General features: G+C 42.9%; 1 protein-coding gene across 7 annotated transcripts in view; it reads left to right on the top strand.

Moving 5' to 3' along the window:
- c2h18orf21 (chromosome 2 C18orf21 homolog) overlaps positions 1-15,810 on the top strand; it is a 68,562-nt gene that overhangs the window by 16,458 nt on the left and 36,294 nt on the right. For 2 of the 7 annotated variants that reach the window (XM_068001708.1, XM_068001711.1), the window contains one exon: positions 13,883-13,997. In XM_068001708.1, coding sequence (XP_067857809.1) covers positions 13,909-13,997 — 89 coding nt within the window. In that variant the 5' untranslated portion in view covers positions 13,883-13,908. The other 5 variants (XM_068001713.1, XM_068001712.1, XM_068001709.1 and 2 more) reach the window with 5 other exon arrangements.

Raw genomic sequence — 15,810 nt, 5'->3', positions numbered from 1 at the left:
GAGCGCGGGGACGCCCAGTGCATGTGCAGGGGGTACAGGTCAGTTGGTGCTGCCCCTTAGACGGCAAGGTATACCTCGCAGTGCTAGGCTGCCTGTGTCCGGTTAAACGTGCCGTAGGCCGGTAGTTTGAAATATGGATGTCGGGTAGGCAAACAGACGGGGAAGGCGACAGTTAAAGACCGACCGACCTCCTCGCATTGGCGGGAGGAGGAGTTACACCAGCGACCTCGCATCCCTCCTCCACGAGTTTAGTGTCCCGTCTCCGCAACTTGAGGGCGAAGGACTCGGACTCGGCCTCGGAAGGAGAGTGAGTCCCGCTCCCACTTTGGTCCGAAGTCACGCCGGCTCCTAACTCTGGATTCAGCCTAGCTCCTGACTCTGGATTCAGCCTGCGTTTACCTGCAGCGTTGGTGGGGAGTGAAATTGCTTCGTACCAAAGCTGCAGTTGTCTTGTGCCCAGAGAAACCCATTAACAGGTTTTTCAAGTACAAGTTCCTCGCTGTTGGTAAACTTCTGGTCTAAGCTCAGAGCATCAGGTTTTAAACGTCCTGGGTTTGCCAGCGTCTGGTGATATGGGAGTGTTCTAATCGATGACTCACTGCTCTGCCTCTTTCAACAACAACGTGCATTTATATAGTGCCTTTAACGTAGCAAAACATCCCACCGCTCTTTTATCAGACACAATTTTGCACAGAGCCACAAAAGGAGATATCAGGGGTCAAGGAGGTAGGGTTTAAGGAGCTTCTTGAAGGAAGAGAGCGAGGCGGAGAGGTTTAGGGAGCGAATTCCAGAGCTTAGGGCCTAGACAGCTGAAGGCACGGCCGCCAATGGTGGGGCGAGGGCAGAATTGGAGGAACGCTGAGATCTCGGAGGGCTGTAGTGATGGAGGAGAATACAGAGGTAGGGAGCGGCAGAGGCCATGGAATGATTTGAACACAAGGATGAGAATTTTAAAATTATAATTACACAGTCCATTGTTGCACTGTTTTACTGGTATTTAACCGTTATTAGTGCTATGCTTTTATATATTTTCAAGCTAAGTCCACATAGTGAACAATTATTTTAAATGTAACTGCTTTGAAATGTAACATCACCTGGCTCCTGAAGTGTCTGTCATGTGATTTGCAATTTTAATACATCTTTTTTTGATCAAGTAATAAAATAAATAGTGGTTGTTCCAGATTTGGGGATTGTGAGACTGTTGAGGTGTTGGATCATATGATATGCAACGAGTGACTGACTGATGTAACACACTAATGTCCCAAAGCAATTTTCATTTTTGTTTGTAAGCAGCGTCACAATAGATCACCTCATTTAATAATGTTTCTCTATCACACTGTGAACTATCAAAGTGTCTTGAGCTGAACTTTGTTACTCTTGTTTTCAAAATGTAGGTTGCACAGCACCATACTTTTTATCTTAAACTGAGGGAAAGATTGTTTCACGTTTTGGAGTAAGCATTTGGCATGTTGCACTACCATCAGAGAACTTGTAATGATAATCTGAACAGAGGTTCAAAAATAACTTTAATATAGCCAGAATATGCCTAACAACTATGTTCTGTTTTCCAATAAATACTTCTACTGAAAGCATTGGTACTGAATATGTAAACGCCACTTCTGTATAATTAAAGATCTTGTGCTTAGTGCGTGTCTGTAGTCTCACACTTGTTAAAGGCGTCACACATCCAGTGGGCTCAATGGTTGCGCGCTCAAATAACCATGGTCTGTTAAGGAATAGGTTAGAGGATTCCCTGTTTAGCAATAACTTAGTAACAGCCAGCATTTATTACGGTTGGGAAGGTCGTGCTCGACAAACCTCAACCTTTTGGCATTATATTTAAAATAGTAGAAATTATATATTATGGCGTTTATATGTCCAAGTCAGGATAGTGTGTAACTTGGAGGTGATGGCATTCCTACAACGTTGCTGCTCGTCCCTCTTAATGGTAGAGGTCATAGGGAAGAGGGGTGCTGTTGAAGTAACAGCGAGATGCTGTAGTGTATCTTCTAGGTTGTACATGCTGCAGCCACAGTGCGCTAGTTATGGAGGGGTGGATAATAAGTTCACTAGCAGGGGCACCAATCAAGCCAACTGTCTATCCTGGATGGTGTCCAGCTTCTTGAATGTCTTTGTGGCTGCATCCATCCAGACAGGTAGTGAGTATTCCATCATGCTCCTGACAAGCCTTGTAGATGGGGGATAAACTTTGAAGGGTCAGGAGGTGAGCCACATATCACAGAATACTCAGCCTGTGCCCTGCTCTTATATATACTGTATAGATATGGCTGGTCCTGTTGAGTTTCTAGTTAATGGTGATTCCCAAAATGTTGATGGTGGGAGACTTGGCGTTCATAGTGCCATTGATGGTCAATAGGAGATGGCTTTGATTTTGCTTGCTGACATGGTCATTACTTGCGACTTTAATGGCATGAATGTTACCTGCCACTTGTTTGCCCAATTCGGGATGTTATCTAGCTCCTGCTGTAAGCTGGCATGCGCTCCTTCATAATCAGAGTTATGAAAGGGGCTGAACACTGGAATCGTCAGCAAATAGTCCCACCCCTGACCTTATGGCGGGGGAAAGGTCTTTGCTGAAACTGGTTGACCCGAGGAACTTCAGCTGTGCTGACTAACTTCCGACAGCCACAACCATCTTCCTTTGCAACAGGTATAATTCCAGTCATTGGATGATTTTCCCTTTGACCCCCAATGACGTCAGTTTTTCTAGGGCTCCTTGTACTTGGTCGAATGCTGCCTAGATCTTCAGGACAGCTACTCTCACCTCTCTGGCATTCAGCTCTTGCATCCATGTCTGTATCATGGACCCAAGTGGTTCTGGCAGAACCTGATCTGCGCATAGGTGAGCGGGTTATTGGTAAGTCGCTTGATAGCACTGTTGATGGCTCCTTCCATCACTTTTACTGATGATTGAGAGAATGTAGATAGGGCAGTAATTGGCCGAGTTAGATTTCTCCTTTTTTATGTGGCTTGGACATACCTGGACAGTCTTTCACATTTCCAGGTAGATGCTTGGGGAGCAGCTGGCTCTGGTACACCTTCAGTGCTGTAGCCGGAATGTTGTCAGGGTGCGGAAGACACTTGCAAACACTGTAGCCTTGTCTCTTGTGATGGTGGTGCTGTTGACGGTCATGGAGAGATGGTTGAGTTTTCTTTTGTTCAAGATGGTCGTTACCTCGCACTTTTGTGGCATGAATGTTGCCTGCGACTTGTCAGCCCAAGCCTGAATGTTATCTAGGGCCTGTTGTTGGCTGGCACAGACTGTTATAGATTATTTGGACTTCCAGAAAGCCTTTGAGAAAGTCCCACATAAAATTATTAAAACTAAAATCCATAAGACTCCAAGTAGAATGAGGGACTGAATATGAAATTAAAAGAATAGAACAAGAGAATACATGAGAAGCATTAGTGTTGGACTGCAATGAAGTGATGAGTGGAATATCATGGGGATCATTGCTTAGACCCTATTTTATGGAGCTAAAATGTAATCTGGATGCAGCTGATTCTAAAATAGAGAGTGCAGTAGTGTTGGAGGTTGATTATAGTTTTGTAGAAGGAACTATACAACTAGTTGGTCTCCCTTGGCTTGTACTTGGGTAATCAAGACCAATTTGAATTTTTCAGGTCCAGCAGGGTTAGAGGGTGGTGGATAAAAGAACCAGTGTGAGGAAGGGAGAAGAGGAGGAGGTAAATAGGGAGATAGAATCGGAAAAGAAGAGAGGCAAAAGGGGATGGGAAGTGGAGACTGAGAAGACAGTGGGAGGGGGGAAATGGAAAAGGGAAAGTGGAATGGGGTTGGGTAAGGTTAGTGCTGAAGAAGGAGAATTGAGATTAGCGTGGGCAAGGAGACAGAGGCATTGGACAGCCCGCCACAGGTAGGCGATATAAAGGTGGGGGGTTGGGAAATGCAGTCAGACAGGCAGTTGCTGTAAGAGGGGAAATGAAGTGGGTAGCCTGTGAGGTGGGTGGGGGGGGGAACTGCAGACTGAGGGTTTGTGGGGGTAGGGATTGGCAGGTAGCAGATGGTTTGGAAGGGGAGATGCAGCTAACAGTGATTGAATGGGAATTTGAGCTATGGTGTGGTGGGCGGGTGGGGAAGGAGGGGAAAGAGAGTGACTTCAGTCAATGACTAATTGGGGAAGGGAGGCAGTATTTCCTGCTCAGTGGTTGGGGGTATGGGCAGCTTATGGCTTTGTTTCTCATTTTGCTTTGGGATGGGACTTCCACTGGTGCTTCAAGAATTCTTGATACTTGCCGGCTACTTGGACTCTCTATTCTCCAGAAATCGTCCTCCAGGAATCTTTCAGGGTGCTTTGAGTCTGTTTCTTCATTTTGTGTGGTGGGGGCTCATCATATGTGCTCCGTGGGCAGAGAAGGAGCTATTATCTTTTTTATTGGAGGGAACCAAAATCTTGCTCATTGGTGAGGTGGGAGGGTATTCGATACTTGTTCATTGTGGAGGTTGGGTGCCGCATACTTACTCTGTGTGGGGGCCGCGGGGGTAGGAAGGTTTGCTCAGCGGAGGGGGAATATCTTGTATTCGAGGTATAGCTGAAATATTACTTACTGGGGGGGGTTACAAGATTGCCAAGATGATGCTTAATTGGGGGGATGGGGGCAGTTGTTGGGATTTCCTGTTTTTCAACTATGGTGTTGGCTTGGTGCCTGCAACTCGGTTAAAACACATACAGGAATTGACTCAACGGCAATGGTAGATTGCCCTGCTGGGTGTTCTTATATCACCTGCCGAGCGAAGTACCTCGTTCCACATCTGACGATGGGTGGCTCTTGTCAAATGATTTTCCTGTGGTGTTGTTCTGCTCTTGCCGGGATCGTGCCTAAGTTTTTCGTCCTCCTGTTCATAATGGTCTGGTGTGTGCCATTGCTGGAGGCCTTCAGCTTGCGCTGCAGCTTGAGATTGGTCTGGTAAAGTCGTTGAGTATCGTTCAGGGAGGGATGGTGTGGAGACTTTTGCTTTCTTTCACTGGTAATGTAGTTTTCTTAGGTTTTCTTTCTCTGCTAGGAAGGATATGTGGCCTGTTAGTTTTTACAAGCTACTTATCCTTTAACTTGCCTTTACAGAGATGTCTGCTCTGCTCCAGTAAATATATTGGTGCACTGCTACCCAGTGGCAAATGTAAGATACTGCACTGAGTTCAGATAAACAGCTCAACAGCAGTTGATTGGGGAGCACTGCACTTGTTGAGTGCAGTGCTCCCCACTGCACTCAACAAGTTATGTAACATTACACTCACAGCACCATCTATATGTGCCGTACCTTTGGAATCCTGAGACCACTCACCATTTTTAAAATATAAATAGATTGGGCAGACAAATGTTAAACAAGGTCTCCCTTAACACCCTTCTCTCTAGATTGTAAAGCTTACACTACTTCCAATCTTCAAGGCTCATCCACTTCACATTTGGCATCAGTCTTATTGCTCTTCTCTGTATATCCCTGAACAGAATTGCACCCAGTAATCCAAGTCTGGTCTGGCCAGTGCATCACAATCCTCCATATAACTTCTGATCTGGGGATGAAGTTGGAGAATATAAAAGATATAGGTGAATCGGAAACAAACACCAGAGGAGGTGGAAACTATTTAGTTTTGTTTGTAAGCTGCAGGAGATCAACCATATGTATTATATACATTGTGTATGATATGATATAATGCTTCTGTCATTATAAAACTACATATTCTCCAACTCACCATAAGCAACGGCATGGGAAATCCACTATTATGTTGTATTACATGGCATAATGTTCTTGTCATTCTAAAACAAGGTATCTGAGAATGCAGTGAAATTGACATCGAATGTTTGAAGGAGATTATGCTGACACCCTAATGTGTTCTTGTATACAGGCCATCGCTAGATACTGGTGTGTTAGAATTATTCATCAGTTTCTTCTATTTGCACATTTCACTGTTTCATATAATATTTAGACACCCAACTGATAAATCTTTAACTGGTTCTAATGGGAATCTGTGCTACTTACTCACTACAACGAGAAAATTTGTTCCAATCTTAGATTTGTTCATTTTATGCTGTGTCCTCCATTCTTCAATCCAAATTAAATAGCCTGCTGACACCTACATTATGCCTTTAAATTTTTTTTATAGGGCAGAATCACATCCTCTCTCAAACTTTTCTCTATTGAAAACAAGCAGTGGCAGCATAGATACAAAATTGGCAATGGGACAGAAAGCAGAGAGTAGTGGTGAACAGTTGTTTTTCAGACTGGAGGGAAGTATACAGTGGTGTCCCACAGGAGTCGCTATTAGAACCACTACTCTTTTTGATATATATTAGTTACCTGGGCTTGGGTATATTTCAAAGTTTGCAGATGACACGAAATGCGGAAAGTAGTAAACAGCGAGGAGGATGGTAGCAGACTTCAGGAGAACGTGGACAGACTGGTGAAATGGGTAGACACATGGCAGATGAAATTTAATGCAGAGAAGTGTGAAGTGATGCATTTTGGCAGGAAGAATGAGGAGAGGCAATATAAACTAAATGGTACAATTTTAAAGGGGATGCAGGAACAGAGAAACCTGGGGGCGTACATACACAAATCTTTTAAGGTGGCAGGACAAGAAGAGGAGGCTGCTAAAAAAGCATATGGGATCCTTGGCTTTATAAACAGACATAGAGTACAAAAGCAAGGAAGTTATGCTAAAGCTTTATAAAACACTGGTTAGGCACCAGCTGGAGTATTGTGACCAATTCTGGGAGCTACACTTTAGGAAGGGTGCAGAAGAGATTTACTCGAATGGCACCAGGGATGCGGGACTTCAGTTACGTGGAGAGACTAGAGAAGCTGGGTTTGTTCTCAGAGCAGAGAAGGTTGAAGGGTGATTTAGTAGAGGTGCTCAAAATCATGAGTTTTGATTGAGTAAATAAAGAGAAACCGTTTCCAGTGGCAGGAGGGTTGGTAACCAGAGGATACAGATCTAAGGTGATTGGCAAAAGAACCAGAGGAGAGATGAGGAGAAAATGTTTTATGCAGTGAGTTATGATGATTTGGAATGCACTGCCTGAACGGGTGGTGGAAGCAGATTCAGTAATAACTTACAAAAGGGAATTGGATAAAAACTTGAAGGGAAATCATTTGCTGGGCTATGGAGGAAGGACAGGGGAGTAGGACTAATTGGATAGCTGTTTCAAAGAGCAGGCACGATGGGCCAAATGGCGGCCTTCTGTGTTGTATCATTCTACGATTCTACAAGTTTTTCTTCATAATTTCAAGCCTTAAATCCCAGGGTTGTCCTCTTCAATGCACCATGTCCTTCTGATGGAGGTATGCCTAAATTGCACATCATCAAAGTGTAATGCACTATTGAAGATTAAGATAAATTGTTCCAACAATTGTTCCACTTAACAATTGAAATGAAACAAGGAAAATCCTCCTAATTTCTTCCTAAACAGGACTCCATGCCATTTACCCGACTGTAAATTGGAGAGCAGCAGCAAGATTTGCATAAAAGCCAGAGCTGGATTAATTTGTTTGATGTGGTGGTACTCATAATAGGGTCCAGGGCCTTTGATAGAACTATGTACTTGGGACTACTAGTGTCAGCCGTGGCTCAGTGGTAGCACTTGCCTCTGAGTTAGAAGGTCGAGGGTTCAAGTCCTACTCCAGGGACTTGAGCACATGAGCCAGGCTGACACTTCAGTGCAGGACCGAGGGAGTCTGCACTGACGGAGGTGCCGTCTTTCGGTTGAGACGTTAAACTGAGGCCCCGTCTGCCCTCTCAGGTGGACATAAAAGATCCAATGGCACTATTTTAAGACGAGCAGGGGAGTTCTGTCGGTGTCATGGCTAACATGTATCCCTTGACACGTACCTAAAACAGATGATCTGGTCATTTATTTTATTGCTGTTTCGCTGTGCGAAATTGGCTGCTGCGTTTCCTACGTTACAACAGTGACTACACCTCAAAAGTACTTAATTGATTCTAAAGCGCTTTGGGACTTCCTGAGGTCATGAAAGGCACTATATAAATGCAAGTCTTTCCTTTTTCATTCACAACCTGTCCATCTGGGATATTAGCAGAACTGAATTTCTGCTTTGTTCCTGCTTCCTTCTCATGCTGTCAAATGAGTAAAGGCGAGGCAATGGCAAAAGGAGTCAGGTCTACTTCAGTAGTTATAGAGCAGATCGAAGGCCTCCATTAAAACTACTGGATGTGTAGTTTTAGTAGAGCTATTGGTCCTACATTTTCTTTTCCATTCTGGTAGATAGGTGCTTGGCCTCTACTTGGCAGTTGTCAGGGTGGCACATTTGAAATTGGAAGCTCACTGTGTAGGAATAGTTACATGTCCCTTATCTCCATGTTGCAGCATGTTAGAGTGTAACTGAGTGACTCTTGAGTAAGACTGGGCTCAGCAGCCCATAGCAAAAAGTTAGTTAGCAAATTCTGGTCTCCATTATAAAAAGGATATAGAGGCACTGTAGAAGGTGCAAAAAAGATTTACAAGGATGATACCAGAACTGAGAGGCTATACTTGTCAGGAAAGGCTGGGGCTCTTTTCTCTGGTAAAAGAGAAGGCTGAGGGGTGACCTGATAGAGGTCTTTTAAGATTATGAAAGGTTAAGAGGAGATTTAGTAGAGGTGCTCAAAATCATGAAAGATTTTGATAGATTAAATAAGGAGAAACTGTTTCCAGCGGCAGAAGGGTCGGTAACCAGAGGCGAGATGAGTAGAAATCTTTTTACGCAGCGAGTTATGATCTGGAATGCACTGCCTGAAATGGTGGTGGAAGCCGACTCAGTAATAACTTTCAAAAGGGAATTGGATAAATACTTGAAGGGGAAAAATTTGCAGGGTTATGGGGAAAGGGCAAGGGAATGGGTCTAATTAGATAGCTCTTTCAAAGAGCCGGCACAGGCATGATGGGCTGAATGGCCTCCTTCTGTGCTGTATCATTCTATAAAAGGAAACTCATGTTGGGTGAAAGAATTACTGCAGTTAACAGCAGTCCATTTCAGTGTGAAGGGCAAACAGAGCACTTACTGAAGCGAGGAGAGTTCAATAAAGGATAGTATAACACTTTTAATTAACTAAGGACTGAGCTAAGTCTGTATTCTTAATTGAACGGAATTTCTAATGATTGCAATTAGAAACTTTGAGAAATTAAAACTGGGTATGTGAAATTAGTCAATGAAGCAACACTCAACCACCTGAGCTTCTGATTAAGTGGGATCACACAGGGGATTCATATTGTCCCATTTTCAAATTAGATATTGTTATGTGAACATTGGCCTAGATTATAAAAGGCAAATCTCTGCAGTGGGCGCTGGTAGGAGCTGACTATTTTTTAACAAAAGTAATTTAAAGCTGCTTTTATGTGGTGCGAGACCCACTGGCCTAAGTAAATCCCAGCACATTTACTAGCTGCGTAAGAGCTGCTCGTTGGGAGCCAGTGCCTCTAGCATGGATCTTAGCGCAATATAAAATCAGCTTGAGGAACTACTGTCAAAAGCATTTCACTTCAGTTCGTTTATCACCCATTCAGATAGTCAGATTGTAAAATTCTGAACTATGGTGGGCTAAATAGGCTGTGGCCATTCAATGGCATTCCGAGGAAGGGTCTTAAGACATAAAATGTCAACTGACTGACCGCCGTTTCTCCACAGGTGCTGCCTGACCTGCTGAGTACAGACAACTTATTCTGTTTTAGTTTTCAGATTTCCAGCACCTGCACTGTTTTGATCTCTGTCATTCGGTGCTGCTGTAGCTGGCCCCAGTAAGTCCCCAGCAGGACATGCAATTCCTGTGGGATCTTTCTGCTCGCTCCTTTCAAGTTTAAACTTGAAACTTGGGGAAAACTCTGGGGAATCAGAAGGTCAGCAAATAGTAAAAATGAAAAAGACCGGGCCTTTAATATTCATAAGTGATAATATTGTTGAAGGCCTGCTGTAGTCTGGCTGCTTCACTGTGGAATCATCAGGGAACAGTCCCATTCCTGACCTTATGATGGAGGGAAGGTCATTAATGAAGCAGCTGAAGATGGTCAGGCCAAAGCCCGTTCCCCCGAGGAACTCCTGCAGCGATGTCCTGGGGCCGCGATGGTTGGTCCTGTGACAAACGCAGCCATCTTTCTTTGTGTCAAGCATGACTCCAGCAACCAAAGGATATTCCTTTTTGAATCCCATTTTACTCAGTGTTGCTAGGGCCCCTTGGTTCCATACTTGGTTAAATGTTGCCTTGAAGTTATATAGTTTTGAATAGTTCCTGGGTAACATTTCTGGCATAAACTAGTTGGGCCAAATGACCTGTTTCTGTGCTCTTAATTCTACGTAATTTGTGTTATCATGAGACGTGTGAGTGAGCCAGTTGGCAAAAAGATGGTCAGTCATACAGTATCAAATAAAAATCTCAATAGTTTAAATGGCAAATTGTGTCTCAAAATTCTTTTATCATTGTTGGAATTAGCAGGACATCAGCAATGACTTGTACTTTCTTATTGGTCCTTTTACAATCACCAGCAACTGCACTGAGACCTATCTAAATAGGCGTGTTTACCCAGGGCCTCCGGAGGCAGCACCGGGCACCATTTTTCTAGGGACAGGTGGGCTGCAACCAATGCAATTTTTCCTTTTCTGCCTTTTGTGGACTTCCTTCAGCCAAAAACCATTTAGTACATAAATCAGTACACATTACTAAAGTATAGCTAGAATAGACACTTGGTATATATTTTAACATATTACATACAAATATTATATAACTTCTGACTATATATAACTCAGCATCATAGAACTGTTGAGGGCACATTTTTGTACATCTTTATAGACCTCATCTTCAATAAGACATTGGTGTATTGCAGAGGATTAGTGTGCTAGGAGCGAGCGCTATACACTGAGGCGCTCAGAATTGAACTTACTTTCATTGGTGAAAAGAAAGTTGGGGGACTGAGAGACTTGCATAATGCAATATGTAGGTTATTTGGCTGACAAGGAGTGTAGAACTAGGACGCACAGTTCAAAATTAAATAGAGATCAGAAAACTGACTCCCTTCTCCTCTCACACAGTGTAATGGAAATGTGAATCACACTTTCAGTTAAATCAACTGTGCCATTGTTGATTATCACCTTAAGCAAAACCGAGCTGGATAAATAGTAGCTAGAAATGGGATTAAAGATTAAAGGGAAAAATATAGATCATATATTCCTGAGGCAGACTGATTCAGGCAGGGTTTATTTGGGTCAGGGAAGGCTGTTTGGAGAAGGGAACCTGCCAGGGTTCAATGGAAGGAATGGGTAGATTGTTGAGTTTTTCAGGATTACCTTTGAGGACCAGGGATTATATGTTCAGAATTTTTCACCTAGGAAATCAGGGAGACAGTTCAAAATAGTTATGTGTACATTGGTTGTGAAAGGAGTAGGTTGTGGGGTGGGGTGGCTGGAATGGATGGAAATAACAGACAAAAGTATATAACTTTATATATACAGTGCTGCCTAAGTATAACATATAAAGGCAAAGGGCTGGAATCTGCCCTTTTTCAGGCAGTCCAAGAAAATGAGGCAAGGAGACCTGTCTGACTGTCTCTAGTGTGGGGTTGCTGTGATAGTGCGATTCCCAGTGCAATGTTATATTATTACCGTGTATGATTCAAAGGGTTAATCCAACCTTCATTTGCTGTCTGGTAGCCGTGGTGCTGCTGCTAGACTCCACGACTGCCTGGTCTCCCCTGGTATTGTGGAGACAGTGAGTGATATGGTGCATGGGAGTGACGTGGCTGTTTGCGGTGAGAGAAGCTGGGGTGTGTGGTGGTGCTACAGGCTCCTCAGTGAGTGGCTCAACGTCTGTTATTTCCTGCTACTTAGCAGAGATCACTGGAAGTGCATGGTGCAGAAGGTGATCTGGATGAAGTTTCAGTTCTGCTAGGTGTCGTATTGTATTTAACTATGTGGATGAGCTGGGGAAGTATTTATGCTCAATATTCTCACTTTTAGGCATGTATGAAATCAGACGGGCAAAGTGAAGGGTTGAGTTCTTATATTTTGTTTGATTAAAGTTCATTGAAAATATTAGTAACAAGTACCACCACGTAAGGCAGAGAAGTAAGTGGAACAACTTAATTACTGATCCTTTTTTTTAAAATGGATCTTTTGTTGTCCAAAACCATACTGCTCCAAAACTATACTGCGCAATCCAAAACCAGATGGTTGGCGACTGGAGTATTGAGTAATCTGACATAAATGTCACTTTGGTGCCATTAGTAACTCTCTGGCCTTGGAATCAGGGGTAATGGGTTCAATTTCCATTCTAAGACTTGAGCAAAAATGGGTTTATTTTCTATTGGCACAGAGCCTTCACCGCTGGCAGTGCATATTGTGAAAGTGTACCTGCATAGCTCTCAATTTTCCATTCACTAATTGTAATGTTCAGAAAATCGAGGGCTGCACACACAATTTCCTGATGTGTGTCCCAGTAAGTGACGTTCCACAGCTGGAGGATGCACTCAGACAGTTTACCCCTTAATCTCTGCTGATGCTGCACTGCTGCATTATTGGAGGTGTCTTCCTTCAGATGAGGCTCTGTCTCTGATTTAGTGATTCAAGTGAGCGTTAAAGGCAAGAAGATGGATGTTGGTTGAAAAGATGTTTTTGGAACAAGGTGGCTAACTAATAGCAGGCATCTTAAACAGTGATCTGAGAAACTAGGTGGGTCACTTTCAGCCTCTGAGCCCTGACAGTTGGGCCCTCAAAACTCAGACAGCTCACTCCTAATTCACTTATTTTTCATTAGTTTGTCCATTTTGAATTTTGTGGGTCTGGAAGTTTAAAAAGGCTTTACTTAATCTCTATGGTGGATAAATCCTAAAATCAAAACAACAGTCTATACAAATTAATGAGAACATGAGTTTAAACTTTAAATGCGGCCCCCTCAGCTCCATGATACGATTATGCAGCCCACCAAAACAAAATGCCTCCACACCCTTGTGCTAGAAAATGACCAACAATTCAGTGATGCTGCTTTAGTGAAAGATCAGTATTGTGTTAAAATATGCATTTATACTTCACGTTTAGCTTTGGTGTGAAGCGATTTTCAGTTTTTACTGCTAAACTTGTAGTGTAAATCCAGAGTTGGGCCCTCATCTGACTGCAAAGTGAAATGAGACTCCGTGGAGGGATAGTTTCATATCATTTCAGTTTGACACTGAATGGAATGTAAAATCTAATAGTGTGTCAAACCTGGTTTACAAAGTTGAATCCCTGGGGCACTTTGTAAACCGAAGTGACTTAATATAGATGTTTAGAAAACAGATTCCCTACCCTCGCCCTGGTTCTCTAAACATTTACATTACTTGGGATTGGAAGCCAACAATGCCCGTTCACAGAGAGCTCTCGGTTAAACAGGACAGTTAAAGTTCCAGCCAGACAGGAGCCAAACAGTGAAAACCGGGTTCTGCCTGACTGAGCCCAAACTGCAACTACCGGTCCCAGGCCAATAGCTGCAGCGTTTGTACCCAAGCGTATACAGATTGAATATTTGGAAGCCACTAATGTTGTACTAGGAAGAGCATCTTCAGTTGGGTGGCTGCAACCATACAGCCTATCATTAATCACATGTTCCTGGTGCTCCTCAGTTGATCTGTCAGGAGTTTTGAGAAGGGCAGTTTCCCATCCTCAGATGGGAAAGAGAAGCTGGTGCAACTTGCCATATAAAGGAATTCCAAGTCCAGTGTCCACAAAGACTAGGATTTGAACTCTGGTCTCCTCATGGAAAGTTCAACACTCCAGCATTATTGCCACTGGGCATACTTTTTCTTGTTTGCTCTGCATTCTTTGTATGTAAATACCTTTTGATAATTAATAATTAGTACTTATTAGCATCCTTTTTGATTTCTCTAGCTCTTTATTTCCACTGATGCTGTAACATGGCCGATGTTGCCAAAAAGCTGCAATTTCTCAAGAATTCAGCTTTTGAGCTGAAGGAAACATGCCCAGCGGAAGCGCGCTACCTCTTGTAAGTAACGTCTGATTGGATGAGTTTAACCAACTCCTTTCACTGCTGCTGTTACCACGTCATGATCAGTTGAACTTACGGTGTGTAACGTGGAGAGTATGTCCTGCCAAATGGAGACTTTAGATAGATCCACCATTGAGGGTGACCAGACACTTTACAAATGGATATATTTATCATAACATAATCATATGGCTGGTCATGACATAGTCTATTCTTAACACTTGTTTTTAAACTGCTAAAAAGATTAAACGAGTACCCTGGAATATGAATTGAAACTGATTTGTGTTGACATATTAATAGTTGTGATGATGTAACTATGAACTGTGATTTCTGTTTCTACCATCATTGACCCATTCTAATCCTCTATCTGCACTATTGAGATTTTTAGTAGCCATTTGTATTTGAGAGAGGGGGAGTTCATGGCACAAGGGAAACATGTAAGCAATCTCCACTCTTGTAATAATCGCTGTTTAAACTAAAGGATAAAGTGGTTTCAAACAAAATCTTGACCACACTCGTACAAGTGGAATACATAGAGGAACAGCGGAATAGCCAATTTGCTCCATTTGTGAGGAAGGCCTTCATCATTCACTCACGAGTATGTCATTGTTCCCTACTGTGACCTATATTAATGCTCTTATCTGCAATTTCTCTTAAAATGCTTTCATTTTATGTGAGTTGTTAGTGGCTGTGTTCAGAGAGAAAATATATATATTTTTTTAATCTGCCCTGAGGGGGAGTGTAGAGATTCTAGTTCTGAGTGAACCCTCAAGGATCACTTCTGATGTCAGTTCCGATTTGCTCAGGCTGCAAGAAAAGGCCGCCTTCCACACTGTGTTGGGCATTATAGAAAATTAAACCCTCAAAACCGCTTCTGGGGATGGAAACAAATGCTGTCTATTTCTGCTTCATGGTTCTTCCACCCCAGATCTGAGCATTGTAGGGTGCTGGGCAGCCATTGAATTGCACAGTATTTTTAGTGAGGTAGAGTCAATGACAGCAGATGCTACTCAATGTGAGATGCTTGTGGCATACTTTTCAAAGTAACTTTTTCTTTGCAGCAAACGGGGAAACAGTGGAATAGCTTCTATTACTGATAAATCATGTTCAGTTAAATTGTAATTCCCAGTCTTACAGTATTGCTTTAAAGGAGCTAAATGCTGTAATCTTAGATTCATTTAAGGCTTTCTAAACCAGAGCTTATCAAAGTGGGGTCTCGGGAGCCTACGGGTCCACAATATCCTAAGAAATCTCTATTTTTCTATATTTGTTCACTTATTAGGATAATATTTCTGTTGTATAATAATGCAAAATACATACTCAAATTATAGCACTATTTTTCCTTTGGGTAGCTGACCCTGTCTTTTGCAGATCTCTGGCAGTGTACCTACATGGGCGAGGGCTCAGAGAATGTGTCAGTATTACAAAAGGTCGCCAGGAATGTGTCAATGTTTGGAGAGGGTCCTCGAGTATTTACAGGAGTCTCTGAAAATGTGCCAGTATGTGCAGGGGGTCTCTGGGAATATGTCCGTATTTGTCCCACTGTACCGAATTTACCCCATTTATGTCGTGGGGTGGATTTAGCAATATCAGATCAACTGTTTCTCAAAGGTTGCTCAAAAGTCACTGGCTTTCTGGTTCTGGCTGTGGACCTTCCCCTACCCCCTCAGTGTCAGGGGATGATTACAGGGCAGCAGTACGGAAATTGCATTGCTGAGTTTTATGGGCCAGCTGAAAGCTCAGTCCAGCTACATCTTGGATTTAATGGTACCACTAGCGATGCAATTTTTGATGACACTACCAGCACTTTACC

Source organism: Heptranchias perlo, chromosome 2 (genome assembly GCF_035084215.1).
Source record: "Heptranchias perlo isolate sHepPer1 chromosome 2, sHepPer1.hap1, whole genome shotgun sequence".
Taxonomy (NCBI): Eukaryota; Metazoa; Chordata; class Chondrichthyes; order Hexanchiformes; family Hexanchidae; genus Heptranchias; species Heptranchias perlo.
The sequence above is the reverse complement of the archived record's forward strand: the minus strand, read 5'-3'. Positions and strand labels throughout refer to the sequence as shown.